The following is a 27,577-nucleotide window of genomic DNA, read 5'->3' as shown; positions in this document are numbered from 1 at the left end:
AAATAAAGAATATTCTGATTCACTGTGAAAAAAGAAGAAATCACTGTCGATGTATCTCGCTATCCATGCAAGTGAATTTAGAAGGAATTCTTAAAAAATATTTTATGAAATGAAAGAAATAAAAAACGTACAGCATGGAAATATATCCAACTACGCTACATATACTTTTGTATAAAATTAAATCTCCCATTTGATATAAACAGTTATTATAGCATAAATAGCATTGTAATAACAACCACCAAAACCATGGATTATGTCAAATTCTTTTGCAACGATATTGGCCGCAAGGGCTTTGTTTTGAATAGACTGTTAGGCTCGAGTCACGTGACTGTGACGTAGCCTTGTGGCTGCTCATAGTATATTGGACCAAGAACTGTAGCGACATAAACACAGTTGGGAGACTGAAAGGTCCGAAGAAGGCTGCTGGAGCCGTCCAGAAGGTTTCGTTGTTTTGCATTTGAACTCACAAGGCATTTCGGCTAAGAAATATCTTTCTAACTTCAGCTACAGTGATAGCTAAGTTTGGAAAGGAGAAAAAGAGAGTTAAGGCGTGAGTTTACCGAAAATTCAACGCAGAGGATCACCGAGCCGATATCGTTTACAAAGGAAAATAAATATTGACAGTTCTTTCGACTAAATAATTGCTATGGATAGCGCCGAATCTAAGAAACGTTGTTGCGGTAGGTCATTTTTGAGAGGACTAATTCCAGTGTAATCTTTAATCAAGTACGAACAATTCACCATACAGGTGTTCTGATATCATATCAATAACAACGATTTATGTTTTTCTTCTAGCAGAATCTTTTCAAGACTTATTCACATCGCCCAAGTTCCTTATTTACCTGGGACATGCACTTTCAACATGGGTAAGTGAAAACATAGCTTGAACATGTCAAAACCCATATACTAAGTTAAAATGTGGCTATTAGGCATATTTTTCATAGGGACTGGTCGTCTGACAAGTTTAATGTATGTTGCAGAATAGGAACACACGCACCGGAGCTATTCCATCGCCCGACGAATTTGCGCGCATTTAGCTGTCTTCACAAAACCTGTCCGATTGGAATCTCCCATCACTTATTTCACATCTATCCGACATTAAATATTTTTTGGCATGTTACTTATCAACAAATACATGTATTTACGATACGTTTTCTTGGCCTAACAGATGTGACCATAATCAATAACGGTATAAGGGAACTGCAGCCTAGACAAAAGGATTAGGTATCTGCAGGCGTCGTATGCTTTAGGGTGCTGTGAATTTTTCAGAGCTGGTTGACACAACGAGTTAACATTCATATATTTGTAGGGTGATCGTATGTGGAACTTCGCAGTAGCCGTATTTCTGGTGGGGTTGTATGGCAACAGCCTCCTGCTCACGGCCGTGTACGGACTGGTGGTGGCTGGGTCAGTGCTTCTGCTCGGGGCCATTATCGGCGACTGGGTGGACAAAAACCCCAGACTCAAAGGTATGCATGCCATAAGTAGGTCAGCTGTACAGCGAGTGTTTCTGAAAATAACAGTATACACTGAATAAAGTTAAGTAATACCCAGTGTTAAAACAATTTATCTAAATTGTAGTGCCTTAATTCTCTATTGATGCCCATCAAAAGCTAGCGTAAATCTCCGCTTAATTAGTTAACACATACATCACGTGTTTGTGACCAACTCTAATGTTTGTCCTTTAACTTTATAGTGGCCCAGACTTCGTTGGTTGTCCAGAACTGTGCTGTCATAGTGTGTGGAATCCTCTTGATGGTGGTTTTCCAGTTCAAAGAACAGCTTGATGAGTTATACAATGGTTGGGTTCTGGTAAGTTTGACTTGCTGGTCAGTTTGCATTGGGGGCCCAGGCTCTCTCCTTGGTTCCCACCTCAGCAAAACCAATTAAAGGGGAAGTTTACTTTTTACAACTATGTCATTTTTAAAGAATTGTTAAACTATCAATTCAATCAATCATTGTGCAATTCAAGCAGTTTTCCTAAACCAGCAGTTGAAATGTCTACATTTGTCAATACTGTCATGTTTATTTAAACAGTATACGGGAGCTGAATGGTTATTTGCTGCAAAAGCAGTTGATAAGTATTTTGTTTTGGATTCTGACCTTGGTCTAATAAGTAATTTCAACAACCTTTACCAACTCAGCTTCTGGAGAGCAGCGAATCTTACAGTCGTCTTCATTTTCTATGGTGATCAAAAGACCTACACAAGTCTGAGCAGTTAATTACTATTTGAATATTAAGACTACACAAGGATATGCTTGGTAACTTGTTTAGATATTGGTTGAATGTTTTGATTGATTTCAAAGGAGCAGATGTATTTGACTTTTTACAGCAAGTATTTCAATTTTTTTTTTTTACTGATATATAGAGGAAGAATGTTGCAATAGCATGTGCTACAATTTTTCTTCTTCTTTCTGGGTGGCTGGGGGGGTTGCAATGACCTCTCTGGTATTTGTGTGTTTCTGGAGGTGGGGTGAAACAGGAGATTGAGTGTCTTGTTCAAAAACGTGTAGTCAGCGGGTTCTTTGGCGTCATGTGAGGGAGAGAAATGTTGCCTGGCCAGTGGAGCAAGTCTATTCCCATAACTAAAACAGCTGCAACTGTGATGTACACAACAAAGCCCCCAAAAAACTGCATGCCTGTTTGTTTAGGGTTTACTCTGGCTTATGGTTAATAAAGTATTAGCTAACGTGTATGGAATTTCTCTGAATTGTTGCTGGTTTTGAGTGTGGTTTGAGCCAAAAAAAATCACGCTGGAAAAGTTCTAAAAACCAAAAAAGGATACGTATTGAAAATAAACTGTCTATCAGGTGGCAGAATGGGGTAAGGCGCACTGCTCGTAGGCTTAAACCACAGTCTAGGTTTGAGCCTTGACGGTGCCAATAGCTGCAAACTGTTTGTGAAGCCCCATGGGGGTGTTGTCAGAAGTGAATTCCTGGTCTCATTGTGCTATAGTGACCCCCTGAGGCGGGCGCTTTCAAAAAAGCTATCACGTTTAGCAACTTGACTTCCTGTTTAGACAAACTGTGTGCAAGTGTGTACATTTCTTGCTGCAGATGCCTATGTAGAAGACTTCAAGTCTCCATAGTCTGTAGCTTTTGTGATGAGACACGGCTGTAGACATTTGAGAAGAAAAAGGTGGTACAAAAATGTAACTGAAATTTAACACAATTTAAAATAGTTTTTTAACATGAATGTATATTTTTCTTGGTTTTCAGACTTGCTGCTACATCTTGGTGATCTCCATAGCCAACATTGCTAACTTGGCCAGTACTGCTATGTCCATCACCATCCAGAGAGACTGGGTAGTGGTTGTGGCTGGACAGGACAGCAGCAAGCTGGCAGGTCAGTTGCTATGGAAACCCAGCGCTGATCACTAGGGTTCATGTGACCAAGAATTTATCTCCTTACAGTGCCTTAAACTTTGAACCGGAGAAAGCTAAATCACTCTATTTTTTTAACTGCCCCATTTCACCTTCGATTACCAAGGCTATAAAGCAGATTTTACATAGTAAAAATGCAACACTTCCAGACAGCTAATCTGAAAGGAATTTTTTCACAATCAATAAAGACAAATGCCTAGAGCTATTCTCCACATGCTTATCTGCACAACTGTGGTCAATTAACCTAAAGTACATTGCACTGTACAGGAAACCTATAAAATTCCAGTCTTATGAATTAGTGAAAAACCCATAAAAAGAATGTGCAACATTCTATCATTTTATAGTCACTTAAAGCCTAGATAAGGAAATGATCAGGAATGAATGGAAGTTATGTTTGGCACCTTTATCAACTTGTCACCAAATACACTTAAGGGAAATTTGTAAATAAATAAAATGAACATGATAATAAAGTAATGCTTTTTGTCTTCAATAGACATGAATGCCACTGTGCGAATTATCGACCAGCTGACCAACATCCTGGCCCCCATGCTGGTGGGACAGATCATGGCATTTGGCTCCAACTTTATTGGATGTGGCTTCATAGCAGGCTGGAACCTGTGCTCCATGTGCCTGGAGTATGGTCTGTTGTGGAAAGTCTATCAGAAAACTCCAGCACTGGCAGTGAAGACAGTCAAGAAAGACGAGGACCAGGAACTGAAACAACTTAACTCCCCAAAAGGTATTATCTAGCTCTCCAGTTCTGAAACTTTAGCAACATTTGTGGTTGAGATTAGTTAGTTAGCATAGCCTGCCCCCTTACAGAAAATCTAAACACTGACACCTTTCTTCTGTGGTCTGCAGAGCTGGAGAATGGACAGGGTCCAGTTGAGGGCTCCCAGCTCATGAACGAGACTGCTGTTGTTAAGGCTGAATTGGCCAAGAAAACTGGCTGCTGTTATCAGATGATGGAACCCCTGCGCACCATCCGCAATGGCTGGGTTGCTTACTACAACCAGTCCATCTTCTTTGCTGGCATGGCACTGGCCTTCCTCTACATGACAGTGCTGGGCTTTGACTGCATCACAACAGGCTATGCCTATACCCAGGGACTCAATGGCTCTGTGCTCAGCCTGTTGATGGGTGCCTCTGCCGTATCGGGTATCTGCGGCACCGTGGCCTTCACCTGGGTTCGCAAGAAATGTGGCCTGATCCGCACTGGCTTCATCTCGGGCGTGGTACAGCTGTCCTGCCTCTTACTTTGTGTGGCATCCGTTTTCGCCCCAGGCAGCCCCTTCGACCTCAGTGTCTCACCCTTCCAGGACATTTACAGCCACCTTATTGGGGATAGCTCCCTCCCGGAAGCCGACCACCCGGCTAGTTTGCTGAACATTGATGCTCAGGGTCTGCTGGTAAACATTTCAACGGTGCCTCCTGCTGAGGAAATGCCACCACTACAGTCCTACCTGTCAGTCAGCCTGCTGTTTTCTGGGGTCATTGCTGCTAGACTTGGTGAGTAATTTAGAAGTCTGCATTGGCTTAGGTGTTTTATTTGTGTTCCTGTCACGTGTTAGAAGATTTTCAAAACTTTTTTGTACTTGATGGAATCCAAGCCAAACAATGGAATCCAGTTTCCTTTAAATACTGTTACAGCTAAATTTAGCACAGCTTGCTAATAAACGTAGGAGATTCCCATAGTGTTTGAACAAGCAAGAAACAATCTCCAAATTACACCGATTGGGCCACTAAAAACAATTATACATTCTAAAACACCATGGTTACCTTGCTAGTGGTGGCTGAGGTTTGCTGAAACTTGTTTAAAATATGAATGATCATGGATCACATGTTCTCCCAGCCAATATGCTTCTTTCAGGCTGAGGAATCATCTAAAATCAAGTTGAAAATTCACAGAAGTGAATTGCTTCAGGAAGCGTCTAGCTCCAGGGATAATATTCAAACGGAGAAAAACCTGTGATGCCTATATGGGTTTTACAATTACAGTCATCATTATTATTGATTGTTCCAATATCAGTGAGTGGCCATTAAAATGCCATTCCTAATGACAGCTGTGCCATCTTCCCCTCTGCAGGTCTTTGGGCCTTTGACTTAACTGTGACCCAGCTCATCCAAGAGAATGTAATTGAGTCGGAGAGGGGGGTGATCAACGGTGTCCAGAACTCCATGAACTACCTCCTGGACCTTCTGCACTTCATCATGGTGATTCTGGCGCCCAACCCGGAGGCTTTTGGCCTACTCGTCATCCTCTCCGTCTCCTTCGTGGCCATGGGCCATATCATGTACTTCAGGTTTGCCTTCAAGAGCCTTGGACGGCGCCTTTTCCTCTGCTGCTCACCAGAGCAGAAGGCCCAGGACCTCCCAGCTGCTCCCTCCTCACTTCCCACCATTGTGTAACCCATTCAAGGAGAGGTTTGCTTTTTACAACCAAATCCAATTTCATTAAAATCTAAATGGCATGTTATAGAGGGGTCCAGAAACCTTTTGGGTGATAACACTTGCTTTGGAAATTAGCAATTATTTCCTCATTCTCTTTGCGTGAGTCACACAGTTTTCCTTGAAAGAGGTTCCATTCTGTCTGTTGCCTTCTATAACATTTCATTTAGATAAAACCTTTAGATTTGATTGTAAAAAAAACTTCTCCCCCAAAGAGACCATGTCCCAGCAAATGACTCCTGCAGCCTGCAATCCACTCTAATGCCCTCTCCTTCAGCCACCTAAACTTGCTTGCTTGTAGCTGTCACATAGCTAATCAATCTTATCTTGCAACCAACCCTAGCATGTATCTCTGTTCGCTGCTGTAAATATCATTAGCTGTTAGCACAGGGAGAACAGTATGGCTGCAGACATGGGGAAGAAGCCCCTCTCATAGAAGTAACCTAGCTCAAATGCGTTAGAGATGTGTCGCAAATAAACATGACTTCTCTGCTTCCATCCATCCAATATTTCAGTCTTGCTAAAAAGCTAAACAAGGGAGGAGACCTGCAACTACTGTTGCTATGCATTACTAGGGTTACAGGTGCATATTGTTCTGTGGCTGCTGTTTGCATCTTATAACAGCTCTACCTAGGCAGGTGCTATTTGTTTCTCAGTAATTTATCGGTGCTACAGCCAATCAGAAGTAAGCTTAAGTAATTAACAATGCTTCAGATTACTTCTCACCAGTGGAAAAAACTGCTTATATTGCTTAATAAGCCTGGGGCAAAGTCTCTTTGAAACATGTTAAAAGGGTTATGCAAGTTATTTAAGGAGTACAGATACTTTATCTATCTATATATTCTCAATATATCATCAGTATTGTCTATCTCAGCCATGGTGCTAATGTGCAAACAGCTGGAAAACTATGCATTCACATTAACACTCAAAGACCAAAGTGGAGGTTCTTCTACAGGTTAAAGGAATTGAGGGAAAACCTGTAGTTTTGTCTGAGCATTCCAAATATTTTTGTTTTTATGTTCAGTGACAATGGAACTTGTATAGGCTGATTAATGCTATTGTAGGCATCTTTGTGTTCACTTATAAGATTTCTAACCCACTTGCAACTTCACAGCTCTTTACCTGTAGTTTACATTGTTATTATACTGTAATTATTTGGCATAATTAGTTTCTGTCTTCAAAGTGATTTTTTATCGTTATAGTTACACAGGCACTTTATGTGATTGTACTTTGTCCGTAATAACAAAAAGATCTTCAGGCACTTTCAGTCAACCTTCAGCATTTTGCACAAGCCTAAGCTTCTGTCTTTCAGCCCATCTTTTTCCATTCAGGCCATCATTAAGCTTACCTCTACCACAAATGTGCACACAGCACAATCCTAATCCCAGGAAGACAACGGGTGTGAAAGCGGAAAACCAGTCCACCCATTTTCCCTTGTGCAGCTTTTCAAAATCCCTCCAAATTTACCTCAGATTTTCTCCAGCAGCAGTTTGTTAGTGTAGGCCTACCAAAAGTTGAAGAATCATCTTTAGGTTGTCTTAGCAGGGCACTGATGGCCATTACACATGAAAGGGTGACAGCCAAGTGAAACTGTAGGTTTGTAGGTCTTGGAGCTCTCTAACACCACTGTAAAGGTTTGCAGGCTCCGCTCTTTCTGAACATCCTTTGAAAATGCCCACATGTTCATAAGAGCTTTTTACCACTCCACAAAATGTGGCAGACCTATCCTACTCAGGTAACAAAAAAAAGAAAGAATTGGGAGTGTAAAATAGCCACAGTACTTGCAGAGAACAGTAAGGGCTTTCTTTAACACTGGGCAGTATATTAAAGGCTGCTGTAGGCAGGTTTGATGTCAGTCAGGTCTGAGGGTTTATGGAACTGCAGCTGGTGTTCTGTACAGAAATGCCAGAAACTGAGCTCAGTGTTGATGTTTGGCATGGGTTATACCCCCAAAATGTAGAGTTAGCAATTTTCTTTAAAACAGAACAGAGCATTTGGTCGGAACATTTATTCAGGAATACTTCATTCTTAGGACACAAGGACATACAGTTCTTATGAAATGTATTGCACCCTTGCACTTTAAGATCACATTTCTTGTAAAATAGTAGATTGAAATTGCTTTATTGGACAGCAGTTGAAGTGTCACTCAAAGAGCTTAAGTCTGGGCCAAATTGCCAGTAGAAAAGATTCATAATTTGCAGTTAACATGACCAAAGGCTGTGCAACCTAGAATAGGCTCCCGGCCTGGCTGTCAAAAATAATGTCAACTGCAATGTTCTCATTTTCTAATTGTAAACTTAAAAGATTCACGCCAGTCACATGCTTGTCAATCTAAATATCTCCTTTCCATCCTGCAAGATAACCAGTGGTTAACAAAATAAAACAAAGAATGCTAGCCCATTGAAACAGATTAAATCCCTCTCCCTCAACAACCTGCTGCAAACCAGAACCTCGTTTTGATTGTGATTGGTTGTGATGTCGAAGACAGGGTTAAGTCACAGGAAAAAGTACTTTAAGAACATTGTTTTTGGAGGAGCTTATTTAAATGTGGTCATGTGACTGGAGTTCACCTTTACCCCAACTTATTTCAGAACGGGAAACACTTTCTGTTGCAAGGGTGCCAATATTCTAGGCCGAAATTGTATACAGTATATTTTTCATATAACTAACAATAACCATCAGTTTGTTTATATATACATATACACACATATATACACATACACACATATATACACATACATACAATGGTACACTATACTGGGTGTAAATTAACTTGTGTATATGACACTGTCTTTGTTGCTGTCTTTAAATGTTGGATGCCTTTTTTTTTTTTACAACTTTAAATGTTTTTATATACTAGTGTTAACACTTGTTTTGAGTTATCTTAATGATTTGCTTAAAAATGTTCTGTTCATGTCCACAAAGCAAGGCTGATATTCATAAATCAAGGAAGTCATGAGTACAACATGCCAGTGGACCATAATGTACAGTCCACAACACCCCATCATTGTAAAATACAGAACAAACTTTGATCCATTCTTTGTTTTTATATGTATATAAACATATTATACAGCTTGTAATGCATGAGTTCTGAAATAAATGAAACTGATTTACATTGTCCTGTTAGTGGTTTATGTTAACACATTAACCAAGTCATTGTACAGTACAAGACAGTAGCATTTCTGAGAGCCACTGAGTTGCTAGACTCCTGTTCTCCTGCTCTGGCCAGGTTTTCACTGAGCAGGGTCACATTCCACAGAGAGGGTTTATTCGCTAATTTGCCCCAGAAGCTCCTTTCCAACTGCCAGTGTTAGAAGGACTGACTTTAAGCCATGCTGTATGATCTGGTCCTGCTGGCAAACAACAAAGCGTGACCTGGTTTCACACGAAGGGAGTGATAAACTGGTCAGAACAAACTGGAGTGACCAGTAGGTCTTGGCTTCTTGTCAGGACAGCCTGTTCCTCAAATTCACAAGCTCGCCAGGAGACCTTGATGCTCTTTTGACAAGTTACAAAACCTTATCCTTAACGTTAGGTTAAAAGGGGAAAGAGCATTTAGTCAGAGGTCCAATGTCTACCTAAATGAACTAAGACTGATAAAACAGACACAGAAGATAAGCCAAATCCGGTTTCCTTACAGACCGTAGTGCTGCTCTTAAACATCATAGAACATTAAATACAGCAAAATGTTCTTGATATGCCCTGAAAATGATGATACCTGTTATATAACTATTTAGAATAATCATACATTTAAACATTTTCAGTATGTACTTTCGGCCATTCTCTCTCCTTGACCGATGAGAACAAGTAGAAACAGTGTGCTGGAATAAACCCAATGCTGTATATGAGCATCCAAAGCAGCGGCTCAGATCAACTGGTTAGGTTCTATTTTCTAATTTCAGTGTGTCATTATCTGGCTACTACAAACAGATGGCACTGAGTCACTTACAGGCAAAACAAAGCACATAGTAACTAATCTTGAATGGAAATATGGAAACCAACTTTAAATGACCCAGTTAGACCCATCCTTCTCTCGAGACTTTCCAGCAGGTTCCTGATGAACCCACCATACCTGAGGTGAAGGTACAGACGCCGACACCGTCATGGTGGACTTTGGCCAGATAGGCCAAGGATGACTCAGCGGGCATTAAGAAACAGCTGCGACAAAACAGGCACACCGTTTCTTTTGGAACATAAGGAAACAGCAAACATGACCATGGGGGTTTTCTACATTTCCTCACCTACTGCCTCGATTCTCTCTAGACTCCTCTTGACGACACAAAATGATAAACATAAGGCATGTTTGAAAACAGAAATCCATTTTATTACATGAAATTGGTTGAATTGCGTGAATGGGCAGTGTGTGTGTGTGTGTGTTTGGGCTTAATCATGGTCTAATCAACAGTCTAGAAGGCTGCTGAGCCAGCTGAGGTCTAATTTTTTCACTCTCCTTAGTTCCCTCTCCTGGGCCTTGGTGAGAACAGGGGCCCCTGACTCCTCCACTGGGTCCTGCGCCGCCGACCCCCACAGTTCCTGCTTTGGTTGAAAGAGGTCTGCTTCCCCGTCAGAGTCCACTTCCTCGCTCTCACTTTTCATTTCCTCTTCTGCAGGTTCTTTTTCCACTCTTCCGAAATTTAAAACAAAACAAACTGCGCATGAAATGCTTGTTTCCAAATTCGACTAAGCAAATATTCTGAAACAGTCAGCATAAAATGAAGATTTCCCCCACGTCCCCACCATATTGTCTATCACAGAGATTCCAAATCTTTTTGAAAATTAAATGTTCCTATTTAAATGTTCCCATTAATTTAGTGGCAATGACTTCCATGTGATCTGATCTTCCATTTTGTGCATGATTTTTGTAAGACATCAAATGTTTATCAGAAATATTTTAAGTGTTTACTCATGATGGTTAAATTGTGTTTTCTCTGACGGTCCATTTTCTGCATAACAAACATGCAACCACAGAGACAAAGACGGGCTCTGTTTGGTTTTATGGCAGAGACTAGTGTATTGCTAAGCCCACAGCCATACTAACAAATTAATAACCCTGGCTAAGCCCAATCAGGCTGGCCTGTGCCAATGGTTTCCACAGACAGGGTGAAATTACACTAATGACTTTACTTCAATCACATTGAGCGCACAGGATTTGCACTAGACTTGAAACAACTAATGAAATATCCCATTAAATGTATTTTCTGGGCAGCACTGGTGCTCCAAAGTCAAAATGTTATGCGCATTCCCAAGATAACAAGTGTTCAACTTTTGTTTCATAAATTTTATAGGTTAGAGGAAGTTTTGCGGCACACCCGGCCAGAGAATTCACACAGACAGCTGAGAACCACTGAGAATTTACTGCCCAATAGGAAACTACAAGACAGGGGTATTTCTAAAAAATACATAAAAAAAAAAAATACAGAACATGTTGGCATATAGTTAGCCTTTTAGTCAGCTCTCAATCCAGCGGCCAATTGTTTGACTGTAGTAGCTGCCTCACTTTCTTACGGTCACCGACAAAGCGACTGTCAGAGCATGACTGACAGCTACCATCTACAAAAGCAGTGCTTTTCAATCCTGGTTCTTGGGACCTAAAGGGTGCACATTTATCCTAGTCCTACAAAGCGAACTTAAAGAATCAACTAACAATTGGCTTTGAATCACAATTTGGTTCATAGCAACCGGTGTTGAAAACTATTATGCTACGGTGTACAGACATTGTCTTCCAACTTTGACCTCTCCCTTCTTTTCAGGTTCATGTAGATCTAACCATTGTGGTTCTCAGTCAAGTTGGTATATCATTCGGTTGATTTTTCTTTTTTTGTTGAACTACAATGCCACAAACCGTTCTCTCTAGAGAATAAAAGTAACCTGAATTAACTCACCTAGCAGAGGAGCTGGAAACGAGCAGGGAACGGACAAACATGGAACAGAGGAACGAGGCCGAGGGCAGAACGTGGGCCGGGGTGTCCAAGAGCTGATAAACAGACATAGGAGTGAATTATGTGTTCTTGATGCGTTTTGGTTCCTGCCTTTTAAACTTCAAAGCAATGAACCATAGAAATAAAGTAGATATTTACTAATTCACTTTCTAATGGCATGTAGGAATATTTGCAGATGAACTTGTATCTCAAGACAGACGCAACAAACACACCTCCTTGATGGCGATGGAGCCTTGTGGTAGTGGAGTCCGTTCTGCCAGGGGATTGGTCAGCAGTTCCTGCTTCTCCTGCTGCTGCTGTTTGTGTCTCCCTAGCAACAGGTAGAACGGCGTGATGGCAACGCTGTCATCCACCATAAGCTGAAAATAACCCCCCCAAAAAGACAGTTATAAAACAGACAAAGGGCTAGAAGCACAGGACTACACAAAATCATTTTGGGATAAATGTTCCAGAAGTGGGAATATACCTGTTTACTGGAGGCCAACAGTCTGTCCTCTTCTGTCTTGGTGCTAAATGTCATCAAATCCTGTAGTGAAGAGTGTGTCAGGCAGAAATCTGTCATCTTCCACTGGATTAGGGGTGCAACAGTACACCTAACCCAAGGTACTATACTACTGCAGTTTGAGGGTCAAGTTTTGGTACAGAGCAAAAGTGTATGGTCAGTTACCGAAGATACGTTTTAAGTTTATTCGGCAAAAGATATCCAGGAACACAAAACAGATCCAGGAAGAATATAGATGTGCCTGATTAGAGTGAAGTACAGTTTAATGTGTAAATATAGCACAAACAGCCTGGGTACTACCTGTTTTTGCTGAAATGGGAGTCATTTGTAACGTGGCTTGAGCAGTTTAGAAGGTGCTGGAACCCTCTTTCTCAAAGTACAGAAGATACGAGATTCTATAATGTCGGTTTATCAATACACCCACTCGCTAAGGTAGAACTACCTGATCCTCCTCGAATTCGGGGCACAAAATAAGTTGGAAAAGCTCCAACAATTATCAGACTTGCACAAGCATAGCAAATTATTTTCATGGTTACAAATACATGTACTGTTACAGGCCTGCACTGGGATAAGTAAAACCAAAGTTTACTTCATCTCACCAGACTAATGGTTCTGTACTTCCAATGTTGTTTAGACGTCTGGGAAACCTTAGCCCATACAACAGTAGAACACTGTGGTACCTGGTCCTATCGTCTAGCGGAGTAAAAGGTGGTGAGGACAAGACTTAAAGCCATCTGGTTGTTATATACTCACCATGTGCTGGGTGAGGAAGTATAGCTGGGATCTGTTCAGCCACTGGCTGTATTCTTCGCTGCTCTCCAGCATCTGGTCGCGAGGGGCGAAGATGGCACGCTCAACCTTGCCCGTGCACAAAGCCTTCTTGGAGAAGAGGGGCCTTGGCTCGCTGGGCTTAAACACAAACACTAGAGGGAGAAGATGGCAGTGATGAGTTAACCTGCTGTAACCTACATTTGGTTGACAGTGATCTCTACATCTGGCTCGAAAACCACAGTAAATGAAATGTATTTGATTTTGTTGAAATTGACAGTTTTACTTTAAGTCGACAGATATCACCCGAATGAAAGAGCTGCAAGTCTGCTTTCATCCAACATTCACTATGCTACATGCTATGGATTTGAGTTGCCAGCTCACCCCAAGCCATTAAAGGAAAGGTAACCGCTAATCCTAGTCAACAACAGCAATATTTAATGTTCCAGCACTTGTTACATTATGTTGTACTCAAAAACCTATGAGTTGTTTAAATAAGACACATGGGGTTAATATAAATAATTCCTGTTAGTATTCAATCTCTGGATGGACATTGTGTTCCCGTATATAGTACTGCATGGGAGTACGACATATAGGACTGTCACTATATAGGACTATTTTGGTAATCAAGTATTCCAATTGATTGAGTTATCAGGATGACAAAAAGACTACACTCCATATGATGGAATATGGATAAAAGTATAACTATGAACGATATTAAATTTTTCAAAATCCCAAATCGCAAGTGTTTTGGTTGTTTTTGATAATGCAAGAGCTTTAACCTAGGCCGCAAAATGAATTACATGTTGTGCATAACGACGGAATTTCAGTTTTCGTTTATTTTGTCAATAGAAACAAACCCTACGAAGCAAGCAATGTTGCACGAAATGGATTTTCATTGCTCAAGCAAAGGACAGTAGGGAATGGGCAAGCACCTATGGAGTGCAGTAGAGTTAGGTCTTAGTCACACTTTAGCCTTCATAAAATCACATCTTGTTCGATTCAGTGATATCAGATGTGACCATAGCTTCCCAATAAAAACATTAAAAGTAATGTTAATTACAATGTTAAAATAAAACATTGTTGTTTGGCAGATAGTCAGCCCCAGAAGCTAACATACTGTTCATTACCTACCCTGCCTGGCCGGCAAACATGGTTAAGGTGGATGTTTGGGTTCTTAATAATTTGCTTAATTAAATAAAGGAAAATAACTTAGCTGGATGGGTCTAGGGAATGGTAAGGTAGCACAAGGAAGAACTAGAGGAGCCTGCCATGTTAATTAAATTATTACATATGACTTAAGTAGTGCTTTTCAAAGACACTGAATCACATTGCAGAAAAGAAACAAATGAAAACAAAGGAATAAATAAGACCAAGAACGTAACATGGGCAACAGGCTAAACATTCAGACTACTTGTGGTGTGCGCTAAGGCAAAACCCCATAAACAGAACCATGTTGGAGCTGGGAGCTAGAACCAGGAAGAGAGCACTCACAGTCAGTGCTGCCAGACTGACTGCAGAAGGCAGCCATGTTCTCAGAAAACGGGTCAGCCTGGAGAAGGCTTACATCCATGGGGGTATTCCATTCCACTGAAAAGAGAAACAAATGGTAGATGAAATACAGAGGTTTTTGGTTTCAGCTGAGCTTTGAACGCAAACACACACACACACACACACTTACATGAGCAGGTGAGGAGGTTCCAGCAGCAGAGCTGGTTCTTGGTGCTGGTCCCCAGCAGGTACTTGGAACAGCTTAACCGTCCAAAACAAAGGTCCCTGTTGGATCAAGAGAGTCAGTTAACTTTCAAAACCCTGTCACCTGTCTCTTACCATATTATCAAAGACCCTCTGATCATACCTCCTGACTCCCCAAACTTACTTCACATGATTAGCAACAAGGAGCTTTTCCACCAGAGAACTCCTAATACAGTCATCAGAAATTACTTCAGTTCAGACCAAATGTACCACAGAAAATGAGTAGAAGACTGAATGAATGATGTTATAACACCAGAATGTAACAACTATTCTACATGTAATAACTGATTTAAATCAATAAAGTCAGTGAATCTAATAACTTGCTGGTTAATGCATTACAACGGTCAACATCTTTACTATTTAACAGTGCATACATTAACCAGTGGTTATTAATTGACAAGTGACAAAATAACTTAAGATTCTTAAGAACTTCAAATAAAGAACAGAACTGTGTACGAACCCATAAGCGCACGGACACCCAAGTAACTAACACTCATACAGTGGTAGGTTACTTGATACACCTGTGTGCCAATTTCTGCCAGAATGGATGTCTGGAAATGGATTATTTACAAATTTGCAGAATGACAACTATCCAACTATGCCTAAAAAGAGATTTATTAAAATAACACTCCCATACCTTGATAAGATTAAGAACCAATAAGAAGTCTTATTGTTTAAAGTCATTCATGCATTTTCTTTCATTCTGGTTTTATTATTGAATAGGGAAAGATCAAGGACAACTATACTGCCGAAAGACTAGCGGACCAGACCGGAAACCCATGAGGCAGCTGCACGCATTAAACGGTCACCATCTTATTTTGTTTAAGGTCATATTTGCTTATAGATTTCAACATTTAAGCTGAATTTCCTGGTGACAACTGAAGATCGTTTTTCTTCAAATTTCTTCACACTGCAAATTTTGTTGGGAATCACTGATCTGAGTTAGTCCAGAAAACAGATCACAACCTGAAAATCTATTCTGTGGTGCTTCTTTGGCATAAAGAAAACCTTGTGCAAATAAAGCAATATTATGAAAACTATATAGTTTAAAGTATGAAAATGCAGCAGTGTAAACTGACAGTACACACTAAATTGTGATTGGCTCCCTTTGTATATGGCACTTAAGACTTAAGCTTTATGGGCTCACTTCCTGTACTTTAATTCCACCATGCCAAGTTAGCATTTTACCATCTTCCACACTTAAATGTTTCAAAGTACCTAACATACAGGACTCCCAATGTGCCACTCCACATAATCACAAGGATGTAGTAGTAATACTACAAGAATATACAACAAGACAGTCTTTTAGGCAAAAATCTAAAACTGAGTGAAACTACAGCTACGGAAAGAGAGACCACTGCACCTTTTTCTTTCCTCTCCAAAAAAGTTGAAAAGGAAAGTTGAGTGAGGAAGAGAAGTGTTCAATTTGCAGTGGTCTCAAAATTTGAACCCTTCTGTTCCTCACTCAAAACCTTCCTTTTCAACTTTGCAGTGGTCTACATTTTTTCAGGAGCTGTATGTTCAAGGATCGTGGTGGCTGCATCATGTATGCTCTCCAGCAGAGCCTGGGGACTTTAGTACAATCAACAGAAATTAAGGCAAACAGGTATGAGTGGAAATATTTAACCGGTGAGTAACACTTGTCATATTGAATAATGTAATAACACCACAATTACGTAACAGCATACCAACATTGTATGTAATAAAGTTTTAAGAAATATTTCACCACCCAGGGGCAATTAACACTACACAAAAATGTCACCACACAGTGTCTTCTTCCAAACATCATGACGAAGCAGTTCTTTCTTCCCACATCTCTCTACTTGCAGGTCATTGTGTTGCCAAAGTAATCTGATTCACATAGCTTTAAGCTAGAAACATGATCTTAACCAAGTTGGACGGAGCGAGATGTTAACGCCAAACATTTAGTGCAGCTTAAAGGATTTCACTACCTCACATGCTGATATTGACTGAGTTGGAATTATTTACAATACTACTGTAACCCATATTTGAACGACAGAAGGGCAATTCGAGCCATTGTCATTTTAACAAGTAACCCCTGCCTGAAACCTGTTGACATTACTAACACCGGGGTACAAGCTCTGAGCTGAGAGAAATCCGTCAGAAACAACAGCTACACGTTTTAGCTTTCACAACTTGGCATCCATACAATTCTCAATCTCTCAGACGTCTACAGAGAGTCCTTTGGACTTCAAGGCTTGTTTTTTCTCTGACACGCACTGTGAAGAGTGGGACGTAATGTGAACAGGTGTGTGCCTTTCTAAATCACGTCCAATCAATTGAATATGCTACAAATGGACTCCAATCAAGTTCTAGAGAATGATCAAAGCCTACAGGATTCATCTGAACTAAGGGTAGTATCGTGACAAAACAACGAAATACTTGCATATAAGATATTTCAAGAGGTTTCCTTTTCAATAAATTGGCATACATTTCTAAAAAGCTGTTTTCTTGTTACCATTATAGGGCAAACCATTGCTTCCAGATTGGTGGCAAAACAATAAAATATGAATAAACGTCCATAACAAAACCAAACAAGGAGAAAGTGAAGGGGTCTGAATACTTACTGAAGTCACTGCAAAGGGGGTCAGATTCCAAGAGACTCAGCATGTATTAAAGACAAACAAAATCTCACCGTTCAGGTATCAGATAACAGGTGAACAATCATCTGAATCAATTGGACTGTGAATCGTGTTGATATTTCTGATACAGAGTGAGGTCACTAAAAGCAGCGTTGTTGGAGGAGAATGGGCCATTTGATTGAGACTGTTGTTTACCTTTGAAATGTAGTTTTGTTTCCAACACTATACAACTGGAGATGGATGTTTCTCGGACCATTAGACAGTATGCTCAAGCAAGCATGATTTTCTCCCCCAGACAAACTAGCAGCAGCAACTAATCCTCCTTATCATGTTTAGAAAACAGCATGGCTGGCCAAAATTGTCAGGGAAAGCCACCAAATGATGATCATGCAACCTAATGACTGGCCATAACCACCCTTTTTTTATCCTTGTGACTTTACCCACAAGTAAACTTGTTTATTTCTCCTTTATTTATAAGGAAGGAGAACCAAGTATTTCTGTTTTTAATAAGCCAATTATGTTAAGTAGAGTGCTGTAGGGAAAGCATGATGCACGTGGGATTCCCACATGATGGGGGGGCAGGTGGGGCGGTACGTTCTCACACACGACGGAAAGAAGAACTGCCTCAAACTCTTTGGGAACCACTGCATTAACCGTTGTCACAAAGCAGTGACTCAAGGGGCTGTGGGCATCTGGATAAACAGTATAACAGTGCAGACAGAGGCCCACCCGTGTGTAGCTTTCCACAGCCATTTCTGTACCAGCCCTTTCATCGGAAGACTAACACTGAGGCTGAGATTTAAAGCAGTAAAACCAGGGCATACCAAATGTCCGGAGTAAAAAGGAGAGATTCCACCACACTGCAACAGTCAGCATTCATCAGGAGTTTTGTAGGCAGCAGCTCTGGCTGACTTGACACCAAATACTACTTGGAGCCAATACTAAGTAGTTCTACTGGGTTTGAACTTGATGACCTAGGGAGGGGAGATGACTTGGCAAGACTCTGGTGGCTCCCTTAAGGGTTTATCAACTTCCCATGGAAGTTAACAATCACTTGTTTTCTCAAACTACTCCCCTTCAGCAAAAGTGCCCTTGAACATGCATGTGAACTTAGCGTTTATGGTCTAAGCAGTTCATAGGAAAATGTTTCCACCTGCCCGTCTCATATATAGTGATACTACTGCACATGTAGCAAAAATCTGAACCAGAGGTCTAAAACTGGTTAGGATTTCTACTTAGTTATTACACAATGCTCACTGGGTAATGAGGCTAACACTACATGAAAGTTTATGAAGAAAATGTTGAACCATCTATTTAAATAAATTATTAGATTAAAATAGATGGTTGACATGACAAAATGGAATTCAGATATCTACAGATTTCCTTTTTTAAACAGGTTTACGTCAGTACACATTTCTTTAGCGCTAAAGTTCAGGATACACAAAAGACAGCGAAAGATAAAGCTTTCGACAATAGCTAGCATTTTGAATTGAAGATTTTCTGTATTCCCACCAACTTCAAAGCATTGTGGCAACAGAGAGGCATGCATAACCTTTAGTCCTCGTTCTTCCTGAGGCAAAAATGGGTACTTTGACAGACAGGCCAGCATTAAGTCAGAAAGCTTTAAGCAATTTAGACCTTTGAAATTAAGCAGTCCGCTTCAAAAATATTCTGAAAATTCTGTTGCTCTGAAAAATGAAATAAACTGCAGTCCCATACGTTGAAGCCTGCTTTGAATAGACAGTGAAGTGTTCTGACCTGACAGCCCCTGGGGGCTGAGAAAGTGTGGTGAGCAGCTCCCAGGACGTGGGGCTCCACACTGTCACCACTTCCTGGAAACCAAAGGCCAAAAGGGAGCCATCGGCCGAGAAGCAGCAGCAGCCAGGCTTCAAGAGGTGATACCCGCCCACAAAGTCACATGACCAGGATGCACTCTCTGTCGTTGGCAGTGGCAAAGAGAAAGGAAAGGAGTGAGTTACAGCTCTATTCCAATTTAACTCATCAACATTTCAATCGCTGTTGGGCTAGAGCAATAACATTGCCGATTTTTTTTGCCAGTTGGCAACTACTTGTTGCCAATCCTGGCCGCAAGGCTAAGCAATACAAATAAAACCCAAACGTTGTTGAAACAAACCACCTCAGGACTGCTTACCCTCTGTGTCAGAGTGGTCTGCCAGCAGCCAGGCTTTGAAGTGGCCATCGAGGCTGGTGGTCACCAGCAGGGTGGTCTCCGGCGATGGGCTGAAACACATTGCTGTAATCTGGTCCTCATGGGGGGCCGTGACGGTGGTGTTAAGTACAAAACTAAAGAGGGAAACAGGATGGAGAGCAGTTGAAGCACGTCCCAAATGAAGCAGGGCTACGGGCAAACGTGAACAGCCTCAACTAATGCACTTCACTTTGACATTACAAAATGAATATTACGACACTGGCTAAGCTGTGTGAAGTTGGACCCCCACCCAAAACAAATCTTTGGCAAAATAGGCTTAATCGTTTGCGCTCAGTTTGTGGCATTAACATTTTTGTAGCGGTCTGGTAAGGCAATCTTTCATATACACAGACTAAATAATGACAGAGCTATAGTGGAAAGAGAATAAATCCAATGCGCTATCCAGTAGAAATGTAGGTAATATACCAAAAACTGTCACAGCACAAACAAAAAACCTTTATCGACAAAAACCAGCACAAATGGAGCACAAACGATTTAGCCTATTTAGAGTGAATGTGGAGCATGTTGGGGGGCTGAGTGGCCTCAGAATGAAAAAAAATAAAAAAGTAAAGCTGCACAAACAAAAATTTGAAAGGCACAAACGAAGCACAGACAGTCAATCCCATTTTGTTCCTTTGTACCTTTGGGTTTGCTCATCGTAAGACCAAAGCTTCAAATTGATCTCCAGCTCAGAGCTTTTTTGTCTCCTCTCCTCCACCGTAGCCAGCCAGTCACCGTGAGTGTCGAAAGCCGCTTTGACCACCTGGAACTGGTCAACGCCCTGCTCATGAATGTACTCTTGCTGCACTATGTCCAACTGAGAGAAAGTCAGATCAATAGAATTAGTGTGATTAATCAGTAAGATTTCAAAGAAATACCAAAGGTCTCAAGACTCATGGAATAGAATGACTTTAATATCTAGAACTGAAACAAATAATCTTAATGATAAATTGCCTGAATACATGTGATAACAATAAATTTAATTATAAATTATGAAATTTAAGACAAGCTTACATTATATAGTTGTTTGTCACGGTGGAGAGAGTAGAACTGTAGGTGCCCTGGTTTCCCATTGAGCACCAAGGCTTTACTGCGTGGGTCAATCATCAGATCTGTCCGCACACAATCGTCTTTGACCAGCCCCTGGATGATGGCCGACACTTTGACAGAGCTTAGGATAATAGTAATTTCTTGATGGATAGGAAAAAAAAAAAAGGAACAGGTCAACCCCTTCTCTGGGACAACATCAAAAATCACTTTCAGATGTTTTGACCCAATAAAATGCATAGTGTGATGTCTGCACCAGTTATTAGATTCAGCTGAGTTCAGTGACAATCGTGCCAGGGGTGTCCCAGATGTCTATGACTAATGTCCCTGTGCATGTGTGCCAAATATAATCTGAGTAAAACAGAGAAAGACACAAGCATTTGCACAATATGAAATATGACATGTATAAATGCTGAGTCTTGATAGTGCTTGCAAAATGGGTAACAAATGTTAGAAATACAATAGTATTTTCTCACTACTGAAATTAGCCTGAGTGGCCTGTCGTTTTGGCTTTGCAACTATAGTGGGAGACTATCGTAGAGACTATACTCTACTTTTACTATTCGTAAAAGTAGAGTATCCTGCCCATGAGCAACAATCCCTGACATATCATGTGACAGAAATGACTTCCGGTACATTCCAGTCCTGTCAGATAAGCGATTACTTCGATGGGCGAAAGAAAGCTATGCTAAGAAGAACTATGAAGTTTCTGAATCGGTGTGTAATGGTCCTTACTGTTGTCAGCATGGGAAGTACAGAACAAGGAACCATCCGGTGACACAGCGATGTGTGTGATGGCGGCACCCAGGCGAGGCAGGAAGTCCTTTTGGTTCTCCTGTGTGTAGCGCCACTGGACCAGCACTGACTCGATGCCTCCACTCAGCAGGTTGGTGCCTATGACAGAAACGGTAGCATTACAGTTCAGAAACATTACGCCCCGAACCAAGAAAACTGTTTGCATACAGTGACCAAAGAGGATTTGTAAGTGCAGCATCAATGACCAGTTATGGGGCCACGGAGTGCTCACTACCTTCGGGGGTGAAACGCAGCGTGTTGACAGCATTGTGGTGCCAGTGCAGCGTGGAGTATGTGTACTCCTTCTTCTGGTTGAAGTTTCTCCTATGAAGACAAGAAGGACATTAAGTGAGTTTTGCTAATCTGATAGTTCTCCTTGATATTGTCTTTTTTGAGGCCTTGTTTTGGCATCGTCTCTACATTCTTCCAGCGCCACTCACCACAGACGGATCTTGCCATCAGCGTGGCCTGTGGCAATACAGTCCTCTTTAGGGTGGCACGAGATGCAGGTGAAGGAATTATTAATCCCTTTGTTCATCCCTGACTTTAGGGAAAACCTGCCGTGAATAAAAACAGACAACAGTAATGAGTACTAGAATTATGTGATGACCAATGCTAGTTGGGAAATGTTAAATCCCACACAAAATAACCCAGCGCAATGAAACTTGATGATACCCATCGAACAAAACAATGAGTGCACAAACACCCACTCATCACAGACAAGTTAAAAGGCGGATAACAAGCTGCTGACATTGTCTGTGGTGTTAAAGTAGCAACACTGTGATCGGGCTGAAAACTGAAAGGATGCTGAGACTGAAAACACTTCTTCCAGTACCAGAAATGAATCCAAAACTACACACCTTTTATGTACTATTTTATCATATCGACCAATCCATAAATCCCTATCTATATGTACATTGCATATATAGCATTAAGGAGAAATAAGACGAAATACAAACGAAACGCTTTCAAACCTGCTTTTTAAAATCTCATAAGCATTTGAACTGACTACAATTTATGACTTCTCTACTTTTATGCTGTATTTATGAATGCAGATTTCTTGGCCAGCGTCAATGTAATAAAATCTTAATGTGACCTCTGGATAAATAAACTATCAATAAACAAGAATGCTTGGTCAATATACTACCATAGTTGTTACTAGCAATAAACGTTATCACTAGTTGCCCAACGAATGTGATATAGTGGCTAGAAATACCCCAGCTCAGCCAAACAAGCATTTACCCAACTGGACAAGACATCTTTATTGGTATTAGTGAGGAAATACTCCAATATTTGTCTAACTTATTTACATATATTGATTGGATTACAAAAACAACAGTAGCAATAATGTATTTTTAACCATTCAAATAAAATTTTCGCAAACAAGCCCATCGAGCCTTAACAATTCTTAAAACTCAAGTTGCAAGAATGCATTATATATAATTATTTATTTATTTTAAATACAAGAGGTGAGCACAGAAAAAAACAGGTTAGCAGTGGAAAGATGGCATCTCCCTCTATTTATTTCATCCATTTCCAAAGATTAAAATAAGAATTTAAAAGTTTTTCCCAGTAATTGCATTCAGAATGATTGAATATTGCCAGATTGTCAAAACATTGTTCCCTTAGGCTGTCACTTGAATGAGCCTTGAGCGGAATAATCCGCTGGCATAGATGCAACAATAAGTCAACTGCTTTTAAATGGTAAACTATACTATAGTGTCGCCTGAATAACTACATCATGCAACAAAATTGAAGGACTGGAGAGTTTTACTCATGAGTTATAAATAATAGGTTTTGCATTCAGGCAGTAGTCCACAGACACCATCTGAAAACCCAACGGTCAGCAACAATCAAGCATGTAAGCCCTATTTTTTAAGCTGACCGGGAAGATATTCTCACCTAGAGCAACAACCTGGGTAAATAGTCATGGGGAGAGGAGGGGATGGATGAATGAGCCAGTAGGCTGGGGATTGATTAGATAGTTTAGTATGGACAACATGAAATATGAGAACACATTTGGGAATAAATGTAATTGAACAGTGTTTGACTACGCCACCTCCCAAGGCATTTTTATTGTGGTTCAACATGGATTCCAAAAAATGATGACTTCATAATCCAAATGACGGTAATTCAACACAGTCACTGAGAACTTTAACCCCGGACGGGTTTGGACTTGTATTTCACAAACACAAAATGCCAGAGGCAAAAAATACGTTGTCATTCAAGCATTGCATCTTTGAAGACTAAATACTCTTGACATAGGAGAATATTGATTACCTGTATGACTTCTGCTTCTTGAAGAAGAACACTTCAAGCTGTAGACCTTTAGCAGCAGCAATGTATTCCCCCTGAGAAAGAGTGGATGAATAAACAAGATTTATTCGGGCCCCTGAACTAGTGTGGGAAAGACTATACAGTGTAGAGAACAGAAAAAAGGTTACACAATGAAAACAAGATTTTGGACTGGAGATGTTCAGGTAGTTTAGGCCTATTGGGCTTAAACTAATAAAAAAATAATAATAATAATAAAAGAAACGATGACCATGCTGATTGTCTAGCTCCGTACTGAAATATCTCCAATAAATGATGTGTAATATTAGGTCAAGTTGTTTATTGCTAGAGCCATGTTTTCAACTGGAGTCCCCGCTATATAACGCATACTACATACCCCTGTGCCAAACGACACGGCCCCAGGGTTGGGACTGACATCACAGAGCACTGCCGAGAGTTCACCCACTTCCACTTCCGGGTCACCACTGCGGGGCAGATGAACAGCCACCAACTGAAACAGCTCTAAAGACACACACCATGCCCAGGTCAGAGGTCACCCTCAACATTCTGCACCATTATACTTGCAAATCTATGACATTTGGTCCCATTGTAAGAGCCTGTGCAGACTACAGAACTATTGATTTGTACTTACCCGAGCCTTTTTCGTTTGCCATGGGGACGACGACAAAAAGCACTCCAACATGTTTCTCAGACACGTGTATGGAGAAGATGTGGTACCTGATAATGAAGGTCTGAATACCATAATAACCAAGTTATAAACACAAGAAGCACACAGAAGGAGTGATATCATCAGATATTGGCCAGGATGGCTGCTGTAGCTGTACCTTGATGAGAATGCCATCTGTGAAGTCCCACAATCGAACAGTGCCATCTGCCGAGCAAGAGTATGCCTGTAAGAGAGTGCAACAATGTCACACGTCAACGCTAAACACACGAGATACCCAAAAAAACATGAAACACTATAAACAACGGTCAAATAGATTAAAAAACAGGTCTACTGTTACATATACAAACCTGCAGGTGATTGGAAGGGTTTAGCACAACCCCCGTCACCAGGTCTGTGTGTCCTTGCAAATCGTGGACGCATTCCTCTGTGCTGGTACTGTAAACTTTTACCGACTCCCCAGATCCACACAACAGGAACCTGCCGAAAACGATCGGAGATAAATAAACTCACAGATGTCTGATTCTATATAGGCTAGTGATTAGCTACCAAGCTGGTAATAACATCTAAAGAAGGTTATGTTCTATTTAACATTATCGCAATTGGACATATCATTTTGGTCTTTCAGGTAATACAATTGGAGGTTTCTCACGTTTACAGTATTTGTAGTGTATACTGTAGTTAGATAGTTGTGCCATGCCAAAGCATAGTTCATACGTTGCTAGGTATCTAGGTTAGCAAGTTAGCTAGCACCAACAGTAGTATCGTTAGTTTTCACACTTGTGATGATATACAGTTCAGACTTCATGTCTGTAGCTAAAATACAAACACACACACACACACACATACATAGCTACCTGGAATCACTTGTAATTACAGGTTCCCTGAAGTTAATTTTGCTGCCACCACGATGAACCACGCGGATTCCGGTGTGTTCCACCATCTTTGCACATTTCAACTATGACCCCACCCCCCCGACTCAACAACACCGCCGATGCTTCTGTGGAAAACGGGTGCGTTGTCGCCCTCAAGTGTTCAGTCTTCTTACGATTCGCTTTACGAGTTTATGTATGTTTCATTCCCTTCTGAAACCCAGGGGTCCCGGACATTCATTTAGACAATACGTATATTTTTATTTTTATTGAAAATGCTGATACTATATAAAACAGTAAAGAACGATAATTGACACTGGAGAACAACACATTCAAATGACACCATTAAAAACGACAAAAATGCATCGAGGATTGAATAGGACATTTTAATATTTCTCTCATATTTTACAGGTGTTAAATGTATAGAAACAAAGACATTTTCTAAATCAACAATTAGGTGAGTCACACCTAACATTTTGGATGAAAAATTACCATACTGGGATGCACTGTGTGTTCTGACACCTTTCTATCAGTACCAGCATTAACGTTTTCAGCAATTTGAGCTACAGTAGCTTGTCTGTTGGACTGAGCCACACGAGCCAGCCTTCGCTCCCCATGTACACCTGCCCATGACCCTGTCACCAGTTCACTGCTTTTCCTTCTATGGACCACTTTTGATAGGTACTGGCCACTGCAGACTGGGAACACCCTATAAGTTTTGAAAATGCTCTGACCCAGTCGTCTAGCCATCATTCGTCTTGGCCCTTATCAAAGTTGCTCAGATCCTTACGCTTGCCAATCATTCCTGCTTCTAACACATCATCTTTAAGGACAGAATGTTCACTTGCTTCCTAACATATCCCACCCACTGACAGGTGGTCATAACGTTATGGCTGATCGGTGTATATTTGAGCTGAATTTGGATTGTCATAGCAAAGGGCCTGAGTGGTTATGTACATGGAATATTTCAATGTTTCCTATTCAGTAAATTGTCACAAATCTATAAAAATCGTTATGGTGTATTGTGTGTACAGAAAAAATGCAAAATATATATTTAATGAATTCTAAATAAAGACAATAGCACAACAAATGTGGAAAAGGTGAAGGGGCCTGAATACTTACTGAAGGCACTGCATACATAGATTTAAATGCTGACAAATAACAATCAATCTACACACTAACTCCACCTACATCTATGACCATAGGTAACTCATCCCATTCACAAAATACAACAAACATAATTTTGTGATAAAGATTTATTTAGTAACAGTGAGTAACTACCCTTGTAGTGTTCTCATTACATGTCATTTGCAGTTTGTCAAACTGATACATTTATACAAATTTAAGAAATATAATCTACATACATCTAATAAAAAACAAAACAAATGAAGGTGTGATAATTCACCGGTCTGTTTAGTATCGCAAAATTGTAACGTGGTGGACATGTGCTTGCAAGGACGATCTCAAAACTGCTACTCAAATATGTTGACGACACTTGTGTTTAAATAATCTTTCTATAAAATAAACCATTGTTAAAAGAGCCCGGGGCCCATAATGCTGATGACACACAAACACACCAGTGACTTTGTGTTTGTTTGGTTGAGGAAGAAAACCATAGAAAATCAATTACCTTTAAATAAATGGATAAAGCACAAACAGCTGGAATGTGGTTAATGTCAAAGTAATGTTATAAATATCAACATCTGATATCGGCTATAGCTGATAAGGAAGTAGAAATAAAAAAGAAAGTGCACAAACATAACAAAAGGTCATCAAGCCAATTCCCCCCATTTCTGTGTGTGGGAGAAACTGTCTTAACCAATGCAGCAATTAAAAAGATGAAAGGCTACAGAGAGGGGATATAATCTGTTTGTCTTGTACCGGTTGTACCCCTCATTCCTCTTCTTCCTCCTCCTCTTCTTCTTCTTCTTCTTCTTCCTCCTCCTCCTCCTCCTCCTCCTCCTCCTCCCCCGCCATTACCTCCACAAGGAGTTCGGCTGTGCACGTGGCCTCCCCCAGGCTATTGACAGCCTTCACTGTGTATTTGGCATCATCATCGCCGTTCACCTCCGAGATCACCAGGCTGCAGTTTCCATCCTCGTCATAATCGATCTGGAAATGGCGCGTCTCTTTGATGGGCTGGTCGTCTTTGTACCACACCACCTCCGGATCAGGGTAGCCTTGGGAACACAAAATGCACTTCTTTTGACCTGGGCACATATGAATCTTGTCAAATGTAGTACACTAGACAGGGAATCAAATGTATCGCACTAGACAGGGAATCAAATGTAGCGCA

At 40.7% G+C, this 27,577-nt stretch overlaps 3 protein-coding genes across 5 annotated transcripts in view; 1 reads left to right on the top strand and 2 right to left on the bottom strand.

The window, feature by feature from the left end:
• Positions 1-375: 375 nt before the first annotated feature.
• slc40a1 (solute carrier family 40 member 1) lies at positions 376-8,950 on the top strand. Of its 2 annotated transcripts, none has more exons than XM_010879795.4 (8): positions 376-680; positions 799-866; positions 1,310-1,469; positions 1,697-1,812; positions 3,220-3,346; positions 3,878-4,123; positions 4,246-4,893; positions 5,471-8,950. In XM_010879795.4, exons 1-8 carry the CDS (start codon positions 647-649, stop codon positions 5,791-5,793), a joined length of 1,722 nt encoding a protein of 573 aa, XP_010878097.1. In that variant the 5' UTR covers positions 376-646; the 3' UTR covers positions 5,794-8,950. The 2 variants fall into 2 exon arrangements, with proteins under 2 accessions (XP_010878097.1, XP_010878096.1); XM_010879794.5 differs by having other exon boundaries at positions 796-866.
• wdr75 (WD repeat domain 75) lies at positions 8,654-25,416 on the bottom strand. The gene is made up of 20 exons (XM_010879793.4): positions 25,267-25,416; positions 24,760-24,889; positions 24,570-24,635; positions 24,377-24,476; positions 24,122-24,246; positions 23,731-23,801; positions 21,891-22,007; positions 21,686-21,774; positions 21,391-21,549; positions 20,623-20,798; positions 20,250-20,425; positions 19,552-19,703; positions 19,158-19,335; positions 14,723-14,817; positions 14,536-14,631; positions 13,027-13,196; positions 12,238-12,297; positions 11,984-12,130; positions 11,715-11,806; positions 8,654-10,456 (listed from the first exon to the last, which is right to left on the bottom strand). The coding sequence occupies exons 1-20, from the start codon at positions 25,350-25,352 to the stop codon at positions 10,231-10,233; spliced, it is 2,511 nt and encodes an 836-aa protein (XP_010878095.1). The 5' UTR covers positions 25,353-25,416; the 3' UTR covers positions 8,654-10,230.
• Positions 25,417-26,519: 1,103 nt separating this feature from the next.
• mylka (myosin, light chain kinase a) overlaps positions 26,520-27,577 on the bottom strand; it is a 59,155-nt gene continuing 58,097 nt past the window's right edge. For both annotated transcript variants that reach the window (XM_029125803.2, XM_020054906.3), the window contains one exon: positions 26,520-27,461. In XM_029125803.2, coding sequence (XP_028981636.2) covers positions 27,175-27,461 — 287 coding nt within the window. In that variant the 3' untranslated portion in view covers positions 26,520-27,174. The remainder of the gene's footprint in view (positions 27,462-27,577) is intronic.

Source organism: Esox lucius, chromosome 16 (genome assembly GCF_011004845.1).
Source record: "Esox lucius isolate fEsoLuc1 chromosome 16, fEsoLuc1.pri, whole genome shotgun sequence".
NCBI classification, from domain to species: domain Eukaryota; kingdom Metazoa; phylum Chordata; class Actinopteri; order Esociformes; family Esocidae; genus Esox; species Esox lucius.
Note: the sequence above shows the minus strand (reverse complement) of the source record. Positions and strands in the feature narration are given on the sequence as shown.

Coding starts and splice junctions, on each gene's coding strand:
- slc40a1 (XM_010879794.5), top strand. CDS start 647: ATGGATAGCGCCGAATCTAAGAAACGTTGTTGCG. Junction 1,470..1,696: donor CAAAAACCCCAGACTCAAAG/GTATGCATGCCA, acceptor TTAACTTTATAG/TGGCCCAGACTTCGTTGGTT. Junction 3,347..3,877: donor GGACAGCAGCAAGCTGGCAG/GTCAGTTGCTAT, acceptor TGTCTTCAATAG/ACATGAATGCCACTGTGCGA.
- wdr75 (XM_010879793.4), bottom strand. CDS start 25,352: ATGGTGGAACACACCGGAATCCGCGTGGTTCATCGTGGTGGCAGCAAA. Junction 24,890..25,266: donor GTAATTACAAGTGATTCCAG/GTAGCTATGTAT, acceptor CGTTTTCGGCAG/GTTCCTGTTGTGTGGATCTG. Junction 19,704..20,249: donor TACGATGAGCAAACCCAAAG/GTACAAAGGAAC, acceptor TTCCCTCTTTAG/TTTTGTACTTAACACCACCG.